This window comes from Perna viridis, chromosome 7 (genome assembly GCF_037379345.1).
Source record: "Perna viridis isolate PV_CMFRI_1.1 ecotype Kerala chromosome 7, ASM3737934v1, whole genome shotgun sequence".
NCBI classification, from domain to species: Eukaryota; Metazoa; Mollusca; class Bivalvia; order Mytilida; family Mytilidae; genus Perna; species Perna viridis.
In genome coordinates this window covers 31,850,985-31,870,331 of record NC_142451.1, presented here as the reverse complement: position 1 = coordinate 31,870,331, position 19,347 = coordinate 31,850,985, and the positions used below count along the sequence as shown (strand labels likewise).

Below are 19,347 nucleotides of genomic sequence, written 5' to 3'. Positions count from 1 at the left end.
AAAATTTAAAATTCTGAAGCATACCGGTACTGCAGATAAAGGTACAGGAAATTTCTAACCATAAATCATTATCTGCATAATTCTTAGTTTAACCACTTCAAAAAAAAAATTCCAGTTGATAGTAGGCTACTGAAGATTTATTTTGTTAACATTGGTGAAAGTATTATTATGAATTTGGAATTAAGTGTAAGTATTACTTCAGGTTGAAAGCTAAACAATACCTTCATAGTATGTTTTTTGATCATACGTATGTTGTTGTGGTCATGTTCTCATAGATGTTTTCTGCATGCCTGTTTTACTATTACCGGTATTAATGCAAGTTATTTTTATTCTCAAGTCTTATGGCCTCAAGGGTGTAAATTATTTGTACTGGTAGATATGGGTATTTTGAGAATAGATTTGATATTGAGATGTCAGTTACATTTTGTTGTAGACCAAATTAAAGGAGGAGGAACTTCAACGAGGCGAGCTGTGTAAAGACAAAGATAATGAGGTTGCTCAGCTAAAGGAGGATACAAAACAATTGAAGAAAAAACTAATCAAACTTATAAGGTAAAGAGAGTTCAAATGTAAAGTGACATTATTTAGATGTAAACCATTTTTTTTCATTTTACATAGCCATCTTTGATGTACATATTATTGGTAAATGTTGTCCATCCATCCATCCATCCATCCATATATTACACAAAACACAAAAATACCTTGAAAAATATTTATCATGGTGAAGGTAGTTCCCTCCAATTTTTGATTATGTCTCTTCTCCCAACACTTTTGGGAGGTTTACTGTTTTGCCCTGTCTGCATGTGTGTCTGCCTGTAAGTAACATTTTTGTACAGGCAACTTCTCAGAAACTACAGAACCAAATTGCTGAATTTTTTTAGGTGAAGAGAACATGATGTGTAGTTACCATATGCATATTACCAGGAGTTTATCCACTGAATTTTGTACCCTTTGAAACAAAAAGAGACTGATCCAGCCTTCCAAACTATTGCTGTTTTTTTGTGGAGTCTGTGTTGCTGATATCCTTTTGGTTTATTGAAAGTGCTATTTTGATCATTCTATGTTCTTTGTTATGTGTGTTTCTATTTTCTCCTGCCCAGTTATTATCCTTTAATTATATTTTTTTATTACCATTTGAATCCTGGTTCCTTTGATTTTTCTCTATGATAAAATACTTTTTTTTTTAATTCTTATACATAGAAAGCACAACTTCTGGTACTGTTAGTGGTCTTAGTGTCTTCAATTATTCTTATCTGTATTTAACATTTCTATGAAAATAAATCAAGGGATGAAAAATATGTTTTATGGAACATAAGAATGACATTGTTGGGCCTTACTTGGTCTGCTGGGACAAAATAACGGCATCAAAACTTATTTCAGTCATCAATAGATATGATTGAACATGATGTAACCTACATGTGTTAAACTCAAATGACATTTTGTTGTTTTTAGAGAGAAGGACTCACTTTGGCAGAAAAAAGATGAACTATCTTACCAACAAAAGATGGCAGCCAAAGACAAATGGTTGGATGAGAAGACTGTCTCCCAGTGTATGTTGTGTCAGACTGAATTTAGCTTTACCATAAGGAAGGTATGTGATGTTGTTACTCTAAAGTGACTTATTTAGACTTGTTAAATGGATTCAGTATTGTAGCTATAATTTGTTGTAATACTTGTAAAAACCACATCCTAGGTTGTATGTAGAATGAATACGATAACCCGGTCTTTTTTTGCTACAACTCCTGCCCCCCTAAATATAAAAAATCAAGGACTTAATATTTAATTTCAACCTCTATATGTGTTTTGTAGTCAAGATATGTGAAATGTTGATATACCATCAAATATCTTTTTAGCTGGTATGTAGTTTGAAATACTGGTAATAGATTTTCAAAAACTAATGCACACAATTATTTCAAACTTTTTATTACCATTTGTTTTAGCTCAGCTGTTTATTATACAGTGTTTTTTACTTTTATCTTCCAGCACCACTGCAGGTTTTGTGGGAAAGTTTTCTGTTATCAGTGTAGTGATAATTGGATACAGACAACACATAGCAGGTATGTTGTGTATAAAATTATCTATGTCAAAAATTTGTATATTTTTTATTACAAGGTGAGAAACTTTGTTATATTATATGGTTTCCAAATGCCAGGAAAATATGAGGTTCATAAGTTAATGGAAAAATGGTGGTATTTTATGAAGAAAGCAAGTTGTCAGGATGTACAACATATTGTTTTTGTTTTTGAAAATAGGCAATGAATTTCTGATCAGTTAAAAATTTTGATATGCTTTACACATGTTTCAAGAAGTAACCTCTCATCATCAGCATTTGAAACAAATACATAGGAATATCCATATCCAAGACTTCCTACAAGAAGTACTTAAACCAAAACTATTGGAATAGGAAGCCAAAAAAAAGGTACAAATTATTTAAGTTTTTGAATTTAAAGAAATACATTTTCATTCCTTCCAATTCACTGATATAGACTGGCTTTCTAATTTTCCAATAAATCATAATTTGATGTATTTAATTGTGGCACTTTGAAGAGAGATGCTACATAATCCAAGAAAAAACTATGACCAAAATATCCCAATTTACAATAAAAACTATTGCTATATGTAATAAGGATTTAAAAAAAAAAAGAATTGACATTTTTTATATTTTAAGTTGAATATTTATATCATCATTATTGTCTCTAGTTTTGAACAGCCATTGCAACAAAAAAACAAAAATAAAAGTATTTAATATATACCAGAACTTTAGCAGCTACTATTGAAGTTTGTACCTCTGTTAACCCGTTCTCTTTAGGTAGGAGTCTCCCTCAAAGTCAAGGGAAAATCTTCCACGTGGAGGATTTATGGTTAAAAATTTCTGTGAAAAATACAAAGTAATGAGTTTTTGCATAAAAATTCACTTTTACAAAAAAAAATCTTCCACATATACTGTTCCAAAGATTAACAGGTTTGTGTCAAAGACTTGGCTAGCCATAAAACCTGGATTAACCAACCTTTTCTTTTTGAAATGCCTGTACTCTTGATTAGTCAGAAACATAGTGTCTAACTTCATTTTTCCTGTTTAACCATGATATTGCTAATTCATGTACATTTGTACTAATTTTATTATACCCATTCATGATTTATGATTATGAGTTGGTAATTTTTTTATTACATTTATTGCATTCCTATTTTTCCCTCTGCATCATGAGAACCAGTGTGTTCAACCTGTCATAGTTTTTTTCTTCTTTCATCTACCCCAGACTTTTTATGAGCAACTTGATGGGTGTTTTTAGAACAGCAGAGGGGGCTTACTCTTCCAGTGCACCTGGTCCATGCTCCCAGTTTTTTGTTGAGTCTGAGTTAATCATTTATTTTTGTTGCTTTGTATGTATTATTTTAGTTACTATATGTTCTTTGTTGTGTATGTCTGTCTTCCATGTCTAGTCTTTGTCCCTGGATTACATTCTTTTGATTTCTACTGGAAGACCCCTACCCCCACCCCCACCCAAATATGTACCTGTACGCCAATTACACTTGAACCAAAGTCAAAATACTGCATTTCAAGGGGAAAAAACATTCCAGTGGCCATTCAAAGAGTGTATTAAATGCACGGGTGCTAAGTCAGGTAATGAATCATTCCCTGCATGATTTTAAGATGAAACCATACTTTATTCCCTCAAATAATATTTTGACATAATTGTGTCACTGTTCACAAAGATTCAATTGCATAGATTAGCATTATCGTACTGGTTTAATATTTCTAATTTATTGTTGTTGAAGTGATTTTCAATATGCAATAAATTAGATTGACTGATTGATTATTGGGGCTTGGGTGTTATACACCAATAATCAATCAATCAATCTACAGTAATTTATTGTATATTAAAAATCTCTTCAACTAATCACATTTATTATTGAAAATTGCTGAGAGTCTTTAAAGTCTCCGAAGTTTTTAATTCTATAGAAATAACAAATATAACATATAATCTTGCTTAGAAAGGCTTAGATGTTATCTACTTTTCATACAAAACAGCTAAACTGAAATATATTTGATAAGATTATTGGTTTCATAGATCTGTAATGCTAATCCTTGATTTCCACAATGTGTAGTTCTCCTTCACAACCAATTAGAAGTTGGTTTTCTTTGTACACAGTTAATCCTGAAGGCTTTATAATTCCATCTGATTCCCCTAGACTTGTCAGGAGTATTCCATTCTGTGACAGCATATAGACTTGGTTCCCTTTCTTGTCTGAGACAAAAATTAATCCTTTTGGTGAAGTTGTAACATGATTAGGTTGGAAACTTGTCCCATTGCCAGTATATTCCCATTTGAATTTTCCAAACTTATCTAGAACAAGGAGTCTTCCTGCAATCTTACCAGTTTTTCCCACTTCTACTGGAGTATACTGGTCAACCACACAAATATCGCCATTGTAATTAGTTTTTATGTCATTTATGAAAGTAAATGGCTTTACCTTTTGTCTATCAAGCTTTATTTCTCCAAATTTCTTCTTATTATCTGTGTACACCATGATTCCACTTTCACTGTACTTACTTAGAATTTTGTCTTTACTAGAAGCATACCCAACCAGTATTCTATCTTTGTTGTCATGATGGATTGCTGTGGGATATAGTGGTTTTATAGAAAATAATGATTGGCATTGATATTGATTGTTTTCTTCCAAACATAGGCATACATCGTGATCAATTGATTCAATGTTAATACTGCATAAGATTTGCTTTAAGGAGTTAACAGCTATATTTCTGATGACACATCTGTTCCATAAATTAAATTTTCTGTTAAATGACTTAGCGTGGAAACACTGATTGTCAATTGTTAGTACAAAATGTTTCAATTCTTGGCTTGATTTGTTGTATCCTAGGATAAGATTTTCATCTACTGACAGCAAGATGTCTGTTACCTCTAAATATTGGGACTGAACAATTTTAATTGCTGGATTTGGGTATAGGGATCCAAAAACTAGGCTCATTTCAGATGTTCCTTTTGCAAAGTGTATTGGGTTTGGTTGAGTAATTTCAGGTTTTACCTTTTTACTAGGGATCTCACTGTCTACCGAGTCCACTGCTTGTATGATCTTGCCAGTATTGTTGGATTCTAAAGCTTGTTCTACAATCAACTTTCGTTTTTTTCAAATTATCCTCTGCATTTCTTAATCTCTTTTCCTCCTGTTCAATGGTGTCTTTTGTTGGTTTCCACCATTTATCCAGTTCTCCAATAAGCCTATTAGCTTGACCAGTTATGGTGTTTTTCATTGTGTCTTAATGGTTGAGAATTTTCTCTTTGATTTCATTGTATTTTCCTTCATACTTATTCCTACACTGAAATAGTTCTTCTATATTTTCTTGGAAGAATGGCAAATTTTCATCAATTCTTTCTTTTATTTCTTTTAATTTTTCTCTTTTTGCTGTGTAAATTTCTTTATTTGGCTTCTGGATGCACTCAGAACACAAGCACTTGATACAGTGATTGCAAATAGCAAAACATGTCTTTTCAGTATGTATAGTGCACTGTATGTCAGATATTTTTTCATGCTCTGAAAGCACAGTGGCCTCATCATTAATTTTGTGGATATTGTGATACTGATTTGCCGGAATTTTAGTATGGATATTTTGACTACATATTCCACAAAGTTTCACCATACACTCTTTACAATACCATAGTTCTTCTGTTTCTTTGTCACATAAAGGACAGGTTGTTGTTTCTGTAGTACTTTTAGTAGCCATCTGTTAAAAAGTTAATATTTTTTCTAATAGTACATGTACACTGAAATAAATCTGAATGTAGTTGCATTATATTTTAGATTACGTACCTTTTCTTATATTTGTTCCTAATGCTGCGCCTTGCACTAAGATTTCCATGTTGTTCATGAACAGACTGAAGAAAAGGTTTTGATGGCAAAATGAGCACATACTTTCCATACTGACTTGACTTAATTTATTTTCAGGGCTCAGTTTTATATGAACCGAACATACCCTTTGATTACAAAGTTGATTCTGTGAAATGATCCAAATAACCCTGAATTCAAACTCATTTGTCTCCTGAAAGATGTAGGGTCATAGGTTTTGATGGCTCAAATATCAACTGTATAGCAATAACATAAAATGGTTCAAAACATTTTTTAGGGAAATGAATGCTTTGTAGCTCCCTAGCTTAAGTAATATGCCATCATAATGTTACCACAATAATATGTCATTTGGTAAAATCTGCTGAGAACTGTAAAATTTGTTGACATTTTTACATCCAGAAATCTATGTGCACGCTCGAGAAACAACTTTATATTTTTACATGTTATACACTGTGTGGTAATGGTTGCATTCCGGAAATATGTCTTCAAAGTGACCCAGAATGTTCAAAATGAACAGAATTTTGGGAATACTTCAAGCAATTTTATTCTCCTTTTGTACAATAATTTTCAGAATCACTATGCTTTCTTTATCTATTGTTATGGATTCAAGTCTTTAAATTCACAATTAACATTTTTAACACTTTTGAAAGTGCACATCATTTGATAGTGACAGAAAAATCTGTAAAAAGACCAAATATTATTCAATTTAAAGCTTTGATGAATAGCTCATCACCTTCTGTTCTCAACAATTTATGTAAACATATGTGACAAATTACAAAGATGTTGTCTCCAGAGTAGTTCTCTTAATTTATGTATGTAGAAACTCTTCATGAATGTGACTCAACATTATTCTTTCCAATACATGTACACAAATCAACTTCTGATGCATGTTATGATTCTGTGTAAATTGTATTGAATTTGTTCTCTGTACAATCAATATTATGGTTTTTGAGTATTAAAGAGATATATAGCACTTGACGATTAATTTAGGCCAAAAATGGCCTTTAAAACCCCATCTCCTTTGTGTTTTACTTTCACTTGTTTCGTTAGAAAAGTCACTGAAATGACAAAAGATTTTAATTACTGTCTCAACAGGTATGGAAAAAAATGATCAGCTGATGAATCTGAAATAATCTTTTTATGTACATAAATTCGAAATATGTAAATGATTTAACAGTATACTTACTTAGATGGAAGAAGTTTTTAAAAGCTACATGTTATGAAAGTGTTCCACAATAATCTAAACTGAGAATGAATAAAAATGTGCACAGTTATTCTAGTATATACAATTCAAATTCTCTGTAATATAGTTGTGCAATTCAGTCGATTAAACTGAAGTTGAAGAACTAATTTCATAAATGGTCATGTGACACAGCTAATTAAAATTTGTATGGCTTGGGTTTTGTGATATCCTCAATCAAACAATATTTAAGTAGCATTCCATCTAAAAATTTTGCAAAATGTGATTTATGGTTAGAAACCCTACATGTTTTTATTTTTGATATTTTGTTAAAAATGTTCTGATTAACAGAAATTAACATATAACCCTTGTTCTTAGATAATAAAAAAATACATAAAATGCACTTTAGAATTCAAAATTAAGGGAGATAACTCTGTAAATGACACGAAAATACAATAGATCTGTTTGACTTTCAATATGAAATATCTCCTTAGAGCAGACACATTTGAATGAATAATTATACATTTCATCATATAGACATATAAAGCAACTTAATAACAAAAATATAAATGTGTAGCCTTTTTGGAGTGTATTACATATTACAGAATTTGCATGATTCTTACAAAGACTGCTACTTAAAGTTACAGGGGGCATTGCATGTTTTCCTGCATCACCAACAATGAAAGTCTTGTATCTACTCGATATGTCAGTCTGTAAAGCTTAGGAGGCACCTAATTTGTGTAATCAAGAAATCAATAATTATTTATGTTCAGACTGCACAATGTTTATATCTATATTGAAGATGTGAATCTCCTGTTATAGAGAAAACACACAAGTATTTCATAAGATTCTGTACCTGTGTTCAACTTACCCACTTTTTCAGCAGTATATGCTATCATGCATTCACACTTAAGATACATGTAATTTGTACCCCCCCCCAACTTTAGTTCTTAACTTGCTTAGTTTTATGAATTTATTAAGGACATTTATGTGCTGAAAAATATATGATGGTGATATTGGCATTTTCAAATGCTTTTAAGCATGTAAACAGAAACTTAGCAACTAAGGATTTGTGTCATTTATCAAAGTTCTGGGTTTTACAGGGACTTTATGTTACTAAAAGTTAGTTTTATTGATTTCCTGTGTTAGAATATTTATATTGAAATGGCAGACTATTGGTTGCAAGTATGAGTCATTAATGTTTTTAGAACAGAACAAGAAAATAAGTTTTCCTTTTTGGAAACTTTTTTGAAAACATTCCCAATTTCCTCATAAAATCAAATATCCTAATCATTCCATTGAGAATTATAATATTTACATTGTATTCGGTGTATGTGGAACGATAAGTCTTGATAAAAGAAGGGGAAAGAATGGAGGCTCCATTTGAATTTCATTCCTTTCCTTATTTTTAGCCCACCTGACCTTATGGTGTTTATAAACTATAGCCACCACTCGGCATAAATATAGTCATTGTTGTTGTCTGTAAATTTTTCTTTTAACATTTTTTTTTTCTGAACCTATTCAACTGACTACTTAAAGTTTGCATGAATACTTCTAAGAGTATCCTGCGCAAAAGATACCTTTGTATTTTTTTACATTAAAAAACATTGCTACCAAAGCATAGGGTTAAAGCCACTTCTTTCAAGGTATATCTCAATACTGTGAGAGAGAAAAATAAAAATTACTTTCCTTGCTTGGCATGAAGAGCTCTAAAAAAGTCTTCATATGGTTGTAGGATTGCTTTGAAACTTTGCACAGTTGTTTAATATTATAAAATAATCATTTCTTTTCTTTTTATTTCCTACATTTATATATATATAAACAACATGGCAGGGTATCAATTAATGCCCCATTAGATGCTCCATTATTTCCTGAAGGAGCTTAAATCCCAAGATACTTGAAGGCAGGCCTCTTTATTTGTATTTTTTGCTAGGACAGTGTACAATAGATATCATTTCTATCATCAAATGTAGCCATAACTTAAACGAGAGCAGACATGACTAAAATCAAATGTAGCCTTGATTAAAATAATGTGTAACTATTAATTTTCACCTAGTTACTAAAGCATTTGTATATTTTCATTTCAGTAAGAAGTCTAGAGCTTGTAAAACATGCTATAGCAGGGTAAAAAGTCTAGAGGAAGATGATGGAACTCTTCAGTCTGAGGGAGGTAGTAATAGTGATTTGGAGGAAACAGTTGAAATACCCAAGATGCACAAACCTAGGGGTGTCATGAATGAGAGCACTTCTTCAACTATTTCTGGTATGTATATTGAACAATTATGCTAATAGTATTTAAGCAAAATTCTAGAGGTTGTCTGGCAAGCTATTTTCTGATTTGGTGCCATTGGAGTAATGAGGAATGAAATTTCAACTCCTTACGTTATTAGAGAAGCAGGCAGATTGAAAGACATTTTGATACGTTGATGTTAGATCAACAAGCTAGATTTAGATACCTTTCGAGATAACATACATTTTTTCAATCTAATTATCAAACTATTGTTTTTGAAGACAAGTTAGTATTTTTGTTTATTTTTGATTCATTTCAATTTAGTTGCTGCTTTACCTACTCTAAGGGATTTTAATAAGCTTTTAAGGGCATGTCATCTGACAAATATTTCATAAATACCATTGCATGTCTGTCTGTCTGTTTGGCCATACAATAGCTAATAACACTTATTTTTAATTTCTTTGGTAGAATGTTTGATAAAAAAAAAATTCGTATTAATTTACCTTTGTTTTTCTTTATCTCTTTTAAAAAATGGAACATTTAACTTTGGAAAAAGGGGGACTGGTGCATTTCAGTACCAGTAATTCATTTTTGCTTTGATAATTTTTTTCTTTTAATATTTTTATTAGCTGCCTCTACTAATGACAGTGTCAGTCAGACATCTGAAGACAAATCTATGAAGGAGTCAGATAGCATTAACATACCAGGTCAAGTTGCCACGGCCATTACAGTGTCCATGGTGGATGGGAACATTCCTGACGAAGAGAAGGAGAAACAAAAAGAGTAAGATAAAAACAACTTAGTGACAGTCTTTTCTTAATAAATATTTCATTGTCCTCTGCCACAGCAATGGAGGGGTATGTTCATAGTATCTGTCAGTCTGTTTGCTTTTAAGGGCTGCTATTGCTGAGGATATTCAAAGTTAGTTTTTTGGTTGGTGGGCCAAGGTTTTTTTTTTAAGGAAAATTCAGTGAAGGGATAGGCACTGTATTATTTATTTTGCCTCATATGTTTGATGAGGATGCTTTTATCATGCAACTAGGCTTTCTACTACATAAGTACAGGTTGTTAAATAGACCATGGCTGTATTTGTATGGTAGCATGATATTGTTTACCCTTTTTCACTTAGAGCTAATGCAGAAAACAGGTAACCAGTTTTAAGGTGATTCTTTATATATGTCCATGGTCAAGACATGGCATTTCTCATCTTCTTCCTAGATATGTTTAAGATTTTTCACTGTGATTTACAGTTGCAGGATAAAAACAAGTATGTAAACTGCCATAGATAAAAATAAATTCTGCCAGAAATATTCCTTTTTACTAGCATCACTTATTGTAAATCGTAATAATCATACCCTGAGCAACACTGTTTTTGACTGGTCTATCTGTAAACATTACCATTATTCTGTTGCCTGGATACAGCTATCAAGATTTGCCCAATTTCTTTTTAACTTGGATAGAGAATTGGTTACTAAAATACATTGATTTGGATGTTTTCAGAAATCTATTTAGGGGGCCATTTTTTTTGGATGGGATTCTTAGGAAAAATCCTAGACTGTTTCTGTAACCTGGTTATCATCTTTCGAATTTTTCTGACTTCCTTTAAACTGGGATGTAGTGTTGGTAACCATAAAAAAACTTTGATTGAAAGTGATTTTCATAGTAATTCTGTGAGGGTGTCAACTTTCTGGAACTGACTTTCATGTGTGAAGGCATAATTGGATGTGCGCCTGCTTACTAAGATTCCTTAAATTAATGAGTGAGTTAAGTGTGAAGTTCATACTTCCAAATTTTATAGTTCTTATGAAATTCATTTCAAATTTAATAAAGTGTTAAATTCGTACTTTCCAATTTGCTTAAATTTTAATTGTGAATTGCGAGTGGGCACGGGGCTACCATCTGATTTCATCTATTAATTGTTTTATATTTTACAGGAAAGATGACATTTTTCAAGTGATATCTGAAGAGGAAGTGTCAAAGTCTATGACAGAGAGTGGACATCCATTCCTGTCATCTGATCCTAAGTAAGTCATTATTGTTACACAGAAAGTAAATAAGAAAATGACTGTATTATACACAAAAAGCTTTGCATTTTAAGTGTAAGTATTTGTAAGAATCAGGCAAAATGGGAAAAATCAAAAACATGCATGTCAAAAACCCACCAATCTGACAGTGTAGTATCACTTAAGGATACTTTCCCTATTTGAAAAGACCCTTATTTGATCTCTGCATCACTGGCTTTTCTCAGATATTTTTCAATAGAATCTTAGAAAAAAATGAGGTTTTAACAGATTGATCTGCTCTTGGAATGTGCATTTTCAGTGCATTACAATGACATTTTAACTCAAAGGTCCAGCATGATATGGAAAGTCTCGTCTATTTTCCTTCATTTGAATGGTGCAAATAGTCAAATTACACTATCAAAATGATGGGTTTTTTTTCATACTATGTTTCACCTACTGGCAGATTCTTACAGGGACTGACACTTATAAATAAAAAAAAAATAATAATAATAATTGTTTTATTATGGAGATATAGAACTAAAACATATCCAAGGTACTCTTTTAAAAAAAAAATATTTGTTGAAAATATTTGACAATGAGTAGAAACATACATGTACACCTAATATTTTCAAAGATAAAGAATAATTTTTGCTGCTATTGGAAGCATGTTAATTTTAGAAGAATGCATTTCATTTGAAATGAATATAAATATATTTTCGCTCTGTAGGAGAGGGTATATACTGTTTTAACTGTATAAGTCATTCCGTCATTCTGTAACACATTTTTTTCTAATAAAATTCTCTGCTTCTGTAGATCAAAGCTTTATATGGGCGTACTGAATTGTGCAACGCCTTTTCATACTGCAGGTTTGACATCTACTTCTTTCGCCGAAAAAACTGAAATTTTTCTTACATCATGATGGAAAGCAGGGGTGTCCCTAGTGAGCTGTTGCTCATAGATTTCTTGTATGAAACCTGACCAAATTAAATGTCCCTGGTAACTTTATATAAGCCCATGTTATCAAAGTATAGTTTTAAGAAACTTTGTTGCCAGATATGCCAGAATAAACCTTAACTTAAAAAAATGCATTTAGTAATGTACACACTACTGGAATAAAATCTTAATGGAAAATATTATACATTTTGTAGTAGCATTAACATCATAAGGGAGACAAGTGTAACTAAAAAAATATGTTCTTAGCCTGGATTTTTAACAGATTTACTTTACCATACACTCTCTAAAGGACACTTCTTAGTTGAAAAGAATACTTCATGTACATGATTTAAACAAATATTCTAAGCTTGCATGAAGTAAAATAGTTGAAGTTATGGTTATTCTTGTATTAGGGGATGACCATTTAAATCTGAGGTGGGGAGTGACTGGCAGTTTTTATAAATAAATATTGTGGCCTAGAAAAATTTGGAAATAAATATTGTGGCATAGAAAAATTTGGAAATAAATATTCTGGCCTCCGCTACCTAAAAATTAAAGAAAGTACTGTACAGTATAATAAAAATAAATAACCTAACTGTGTAGCATTTGGAAATTTTTGAAAATATATATTTTGTTCCCACAAAAACTGCAAGGCCCTATTCTCAGAGTGGGTAATTATAATATTACCAAACATAACCCGATGAAAATAAACATTATTCTTTGCATTGCCTGTTTTTCTTTATTTTCAGTATGACTACAAGTGTTACCATATCAACAGATGACCTTGAGAAAGGTCAAATAAATAGTCAAAATGAGGTTTGGATAAAACCAGGAAAACAGTTTGCTGTACCTATTCTAGTAGATCGTTTTAACACCACACTCTGTTGGGAATTCTGCTCGTATCCTAAGGTATACTGTTTTTTTTTATTTATAAAAAAATACAGATGTAAGATGTCTCATGTGCATTCCCTTAATCCATGACTTGGACTTAGAAAAACTCAGTTCCATCAAAACACCAAAAGTCATGATTTTTTGCAGTGATGAATAATATGGGGTTATTGCATTCATATTTGTGAGTACTGTATCCAAATGCATACTCCAAAAAACCATCAAAAATGAAACATTCAGGTCTTAAAACTACATTTCATATGTTTCATTTATTTTATTTCTATTTTATTTCATATATGAAAAAAGAGACAGTATAGAGTGATCAATAAAAATGAACCACTTAATTGTGAGCATAGCCTATAAATAGCTGGAAGATGTGTTTCATAGATTCTTGAATGATCATTTGTTAAGCCAATTATCTAATGAGATTAGCGTATTTTAATGATATGCACAGTAAATGTTATCATTATTGTATAATAATCGAACTTCAGCTATTAAGTAGCAGTCTTTGTAAGAAAATTCCATAAAATATGATAAACCTTAAAAAAGGCTACATATTTTTATTATTGTTATTAAGTTGCTCTATAGGTCTATATGATGAAATGTATAATTATTCATTCCAATCTGTCTGCTCTTAGGAGATAATCCACATTGAAAATAAAACAGTTTCTATTGTAGATTAGTGTCATTTACAGAGTTATCTCCCTTAATTTTGAAATCTACAGTGCATTCTATATAATTTTTTCTCCTGAGAGCACGGGTCATAAGAAAAGCCACATGTTAATTTCTGTTTTCTCTAACATTTCAAACAATATGTCAAAAATAAAAATATATAGGCTTTTCACGCATGAATCACATTTTGCATGATTCTTAGCTGGAGTGTTACTTAAGTGTTGAACTATTTCTGACAGGATGTTGTGTTTGGTGTTCATTATCAGACGATGACAGGTTCAAGTAGTGAAATTCTTATACCTCCATGTAAAGTTGACTCGCATAAACAGAAGGTCAAAGGTGAACTCACTGCTAAACAACTAGGAGTATACTCACTTATGTTTGATAACTCTTACTCAAGGTGAGCATTATAATATATATTGTGAAAGATATGTGTTCTTTGATTACTTCAAATTATCTGATGATCACTCACAGTCAACCCCTCCCCAAAACCTACTGAAACTCATGTTAGAAAATTTGTTGATTCTTCAAGAAAATTTAATTGCTAAACACAATATTATATAAGGCAGGTGTAAGCTGTAAGAGGAGGAAGTTGACTAAATATATTAGTTATTTTAAATCTTCTTGTTGACATTTGTTCCCATTGTATTTTTTTTATACATCTTGATGGTTCCTGTCAGTTCTTGGCTTTTCTTGACTCTTCTTGTCACTAATTAGTGAGACCAGTATTACTTAGTGTTCATACTTAATACTTTTTGGCCAGAGTCAGAAAGGCCTCTTCTAATGGCATGTGGGAAACCAAAAAAAAACAATATTTGAATTTCAATAATTATTACAGACCGTATGATAAATTGTTTTTTAGTAAAGAAGATACTAAAATGCCAAAATTTGTATTGGAAGCTCCGAAAGATGTGACTTCCTGTCTGACCGAAATTAGGCTCTAGGTGCTTCAAACCTAAGACTTTATTTGACATCAAATACTGTTATGAGGTCTTTGTCCTCTATAAATGTAATTTTATTTTTCTTCATTTCAGGCTTACCTCTAAGAAAATAACTTACAGTTTGTGGACTAGCAAGGCTAATTGAATAATGCAAGCCATAGCAGAATATTATTGTGATGACATTTATCAATCTGGTGTTTTTTTTTTTTTAATGAAATTCTTGTGTACTTAAAGAATACTCATGGTGATGTCTTAAATCATTGGCTTATATTGATATTGAACCATACACTACACAAACCTAGACTTACTTTTTGTTAGGATTTATAAGTCACTACAGCAAAATCTGTCTGAAACGAATCCTTTGGAAGTATGGTAAGTAATTTGTTTGGTTTAGGCAGTTTTTATATATTTTTTGGTTTATGACCTGCAATTGATATAAATGGAATTCAGAAGATGTCTGGTTAAGACAGATAACTGGTTTATTCAGGGTTCAGTTTAGACAGGTTTTACTGTATTAAGTATAGATCCACATGAGATGGAATGATATTCAACTATATATTGTCATTTTTTTCCAAAAGCTAAATATAAAATATATATACAATATACTAACAAAAGTATATACTTGTTTTGGCAGATATTAAAATTTATTGATGATTTTTGATTTTAACCGTTGCAACCCAATCACTTTTTACCAATATTTTTGTTATTAAAAGAACCTTACATTAAGTTCAAAGGTTATTTTTTTAGTTTCTTAATTGATATACCACACATTCCTACCAATTTATTGCTTCCTCTAGTGTTAGTTAATTGTTTGAAGTATTTAATCAGGAAACTTGTTGATAATACTATTCATATTCCATTTTATCAAGTGTGGATCCAGAAAATTAAAAGGCGAGGGGATTCTGATCTAGATATATATCTAAAGGAGGTGGGATACAGACTATCATTTGCTCATTTTTTACCCACATAGTTTTCCTTTCCTCGTTTGTCTACCCCGGACTTGACTTTTTATGAGCAACTCGGCAGGTGTTTCTAGATAAGCAGAGGACGCTTACCCTACCGGTGCACCTGGTCCATGCTCCCAGTTTTTAGTGGAGTCCGAGTTGCTCATTTACTTTTGTTACTTTGTATGTATGATTTTAGTTACTTTATGTTCTTTGTTGTGTATGTCTGTTTTCCATGTCTGATCTTTGTCCCTGGATTACATTCTTTTGATTACCGCTATAACCTTGGTTCCCTTGATTACTCTTGCCCATTTCTAAGTAAAAGAGAGGTGTGGGGTGGTTCCACTCTTTAGAACATTATTATTATTATGTATTCAACTAGGTCAAAAACAAACGAACTAGTCAAATATTGTTATCATAAGTCTTAAAATGAGAAAGTTGTATGATATTTTATTTGTTTGTATTAGGAGATATATGTTTTACATCAGTACAGGAACTACATAATATTAACATCAAGTCTATGATTTGTACTGGAACTGTTTTGTACATTATTATTTTAATCTGTGTATCATAACATGCCTTTTGTTATGAAAGGTTTGGTTTTCTAGTCTTTGATAAAAGACCTTATTCAACTGCATTTACTGAATATGTACTTCTCTGTCTAAGAATCAGGCAAAATGTGTATAAGGTGTGGCATATGAAGAAACAAATTTTATTCCATTGTCCATGTATTTATTGTGTTTGTAAAGTTTCCCTTTTTAAGATATTGATAGGTCAAATTTAGTTGAAATGCACAATGGAAAATAGGGGGGTTGAATTTTCAGTGCTTTTTCCCTATCCAAGCAGTCTAAGAATATCTATTTCACAGATGCTTCAGGATAAATTTATAGATATTTTGAATATAATTGAGGCGAAAAAGACCAAGTTGAGAAGATTGATGTGTCCGATTCCTACTTGAAATAGTACTCAATATGCTATAACCATGACAAAGTGACTATGGCTTTTTATATTGAATATCATGTGTTTTTTCCATGGTTAGTTTATGTAGTATTTGATATATTTTTTTTCTTTTGAACATATTTATTTGTTTTATGAGTTTTACTTGTATTATGATTACAAATATATTAACATTTTATATTGGATTCAAAAGATTTTTATCATTATGAATACTGCTGTGTGGTTGTTATGCCAGATTTAAAAAAAAAAAACCCAGCTATTTTTAAGATTGTCATTATGTGCATTTTTTAACATATTTTGCAAAATTTAAGCAATACTTAACTACAGGTAACAATTTAACAATATTTTAGAAATTCTTATTTGTTTTCGGATTATTCATGTGGTTTTGTTGTACAAAATGTTTTGTTATTTTCCACAGCAAACATTTATTCACCAAATATTGTTTGAATTGGGACTAATTCTTGATTTTATAAAAAGAGTAAAAAAAAAGATTCTTCAAACTTGCTTCTGCTATGCAGATAAGTCATGCTATCATGACAAAGGGATCCAGTTTGCTTTATAAGAAAGAAGAAGACAGAATCTGCTAGCCATGTAGTCATGACAACATGACTATGTTTCTTTATCAAAGGGATTACCAGTATTTGAATGAGGAACTGTTTTGTATTTTTCAATGTTTCTTGACTCATTTTTTGAAATGCGAAACAATACCTCATTCAAATACCAGTAATAACTGGTTTTGCACTGCCTAACTTCCAGTTTAACAGACGGTGAACCTTAATTAGGTTGCATACTCATTATTTTATACATGTTATGTTGTATCTTATGCAAGCCACTTATAATTACCAAAATCTGCTTTTAATACTTATTATTTATGTGCCATATCCGTTAACTTTAAACTACATTTTACTCCTTTTGGGGAATATTACATAGTTCTGCAGTCTTTTGTCATTGTAGTCAGCAACTTTAGGTGCCTATAGTTGTGTCCCTTTGTGAAGTTGTTGGTCACTTTAAGTGTAAGGTCATGATTATTACAAGTTGGGTTAAATTGATTCAGATAGTCGAAAAAAGTAACTGTGCAAAGTATTGCATCGCAAAGAAAAGGCATAATAGGGATATTGGCTTTTTTCTATCATATAGAGTCTTGGTTTCGTCCGCCATAGGTTGAAGTTTGCAATAAATATTGTTTTCTAGGAAGCTGCATCAGCATCTTTATAGGTACACTGCCACATCAATTTTATCATAATTATTGAAAAATGTGTTGTCACACATAATTTTTGCAAATAAAATTTTGTTTTTGCTTTATATCATTTTAATTTAGCCAATTTTGTTTTTAAAAGGACTTCCAGTTCAGCAAAGAAAAATACATGTAAGTACTAATAATATATGTTATGTATGCAGAAATATGGCATAGATGTAACATCTTTATATGTATACTGCTACATTTACATCATTTTATAATGATTGAAAAATGTGTAGTTAGTACATGTAATCATTTTTGTGAATAACATGTTTGTGCTTCATACCATTTTAATTTGGTTATTTAAAAAGACCTCCATTTCAGCAATGAAAAAGTAGTACTTAAGGCAGATTTGTATGTAAAAGTAAAGGTCATAAAAAAGTGACATAGTTTATATGGTACTAGTGTCTTAAAAAAGTGGAAAATTCTGTTTATGTGTGTGTGTGTTCATTATTGATAAGTTCTTCAGCACTCAATAATTGTATTTATTAGCTATGGATCATGCATCTGTGATAAATTTTATTGTTATGTATGCTGAAATATAGCATAAACTGAATAAATGAATATTGTGGTTCATTTGTGTTTTTTTCTCCTAAAAATAACTAAGTTAAACTATAACAATGCAATTTGCTTAATAGGGCCCCTCCGTGAAAAGTGGCCATCGCCCTATAATGATCATGTCATCTGTCCTTTTGTTTTGGCATGTGGATAGATCACCTAAAGAAGATGTTTCCTGTAATCTGGGTGTTGACCTATAACCTTGAACTTTGACCTCAAGGTCAAATTCCTGTTTTTTTCTCTCTCCGACAAACTTGTGTCCAGAATATATTTGATTCCATACTTCTTTCTCAACTGGTAAATATTTCTATTGAATATGAGTGCCACATTAAAAACTGAAAATATTGAGTTGGAAGCTTTTCCAAATCCATTTCATATTTAGGGCGTAATTGCCATTGGGGGCCAAACAGAGATGGATCCTATCTCATGGATTTCTTGTCAACTGTCACTTTCAAGTCAAGATGAAGAAAAACGATCATTTCTTCCACTACCATTTGTCAACAAAGGTATAGATGCAATTAATTTGGCTAACATCCTCCATCACAAAAACGTTACCAACAAAATTCCCCCATATTTCAAAGACAAATCCATACCAATTATTTCATATTCCTATACTTCACCCATCGCATCCAAAATTTTCAATTATAAAAGGCTATTGCAGAACCTCGAGATTGAGGACTTCAATGCTAAACCACCTGACTGTTCTTGCAAAACCTCTCCATTCAAATATGGTCCTTCTGGTCACGTCATTACGGGAGATTTAACCATTATCGAAAACGAATCTCTGCGTAATATCCTTTCTAAAGGTCCCAAGTACCGTGAACCATGCTCCATAAATTGGAATTTTAACTTTAAAGTTCTTATGGATGCCGTCAAGGACTATGCAAGAAAATGGATAAAACAAGAAGACATTGATTCTCTGTCAGAGTGGTTGAAGTC

At 31.4% G+C, this 19,347-nt stretch overlaps 2 protein-coding genes across 4 annotated transcripts in view; one reads left to right on the top strand and one right to left on the bottom strand.

Moving 5' to 3' along the window:
* Window positions 1-18,426, top strand: part of LOC148612318 (uncharacterized) — a 38,026-nt gene extending 19,600 nt beyond the window's left edge. For 2 of the 3 annotated variants that reach the window (XM_088593627.1, XM_088593625.1), the window contains 9 exons: window positions 434-552; window positions 1,453-1,591; window positions 1,984-2,057; window positions 9,133-9,308; window positions 9,905-10,058; window positions 11,210-11,299; window positions 12,961-13,120; window positions 14,011-14,171; window positions 14,806-18,426. In XM_088593627.1, the coding sequence (XP_088449753.1) occupies window positions 434-552; window positions 1,453-1,591; window positions 1,984-2,057; window positions 9,133-9,308; window positions 9,905-10,058; window positions 11,210-11,299; window positions 12,961-13,120; window positions 14,011-14,171; window positions 14,806-14,857 (1,125 nt within the window). In that variant the 3' untranslated portion in view covers window positions 14,858-18,426. Of the gene's footprint in view, window positions 1-433; window positions 553-1,452; window positions 1,592-1,983; window positions 2,058-9,132; window positions 9,309-9,904; window positions 10,059-11,209; window positions 11,300-12,960; window positions 13,121-14,010; window positions 14,176-14,805 lie in introns of those variants that run through there. The other variant, XM_088593626.1, reaches the window with a different exon arrangement.
* LOC148612319 (uncharacterized) lies at window positions 3,526-7,206 on the bottom strand. Its single transcript, XM_088595191.1, has 3 exons — window positions 7,052-7,206; window positions 5,282-5,743; window positions 3,526-5,148 (listed from the first exon to the last, which is right to left on the bottom strand). Exons 2-3 carry the CDS (start codon window positions 5,741-5,743, stop codon window positions 4,081-4,083), a joined length of 1,530 nt encoding a protein of 509 aa, XP_088451317.1. The 5' UTR covers window positions 7,052-7,206; the 3' UTR covers window positions 3,526-4,080.
* Window positions 18,427-19,347: the final 921 nt, after the last annotated feature.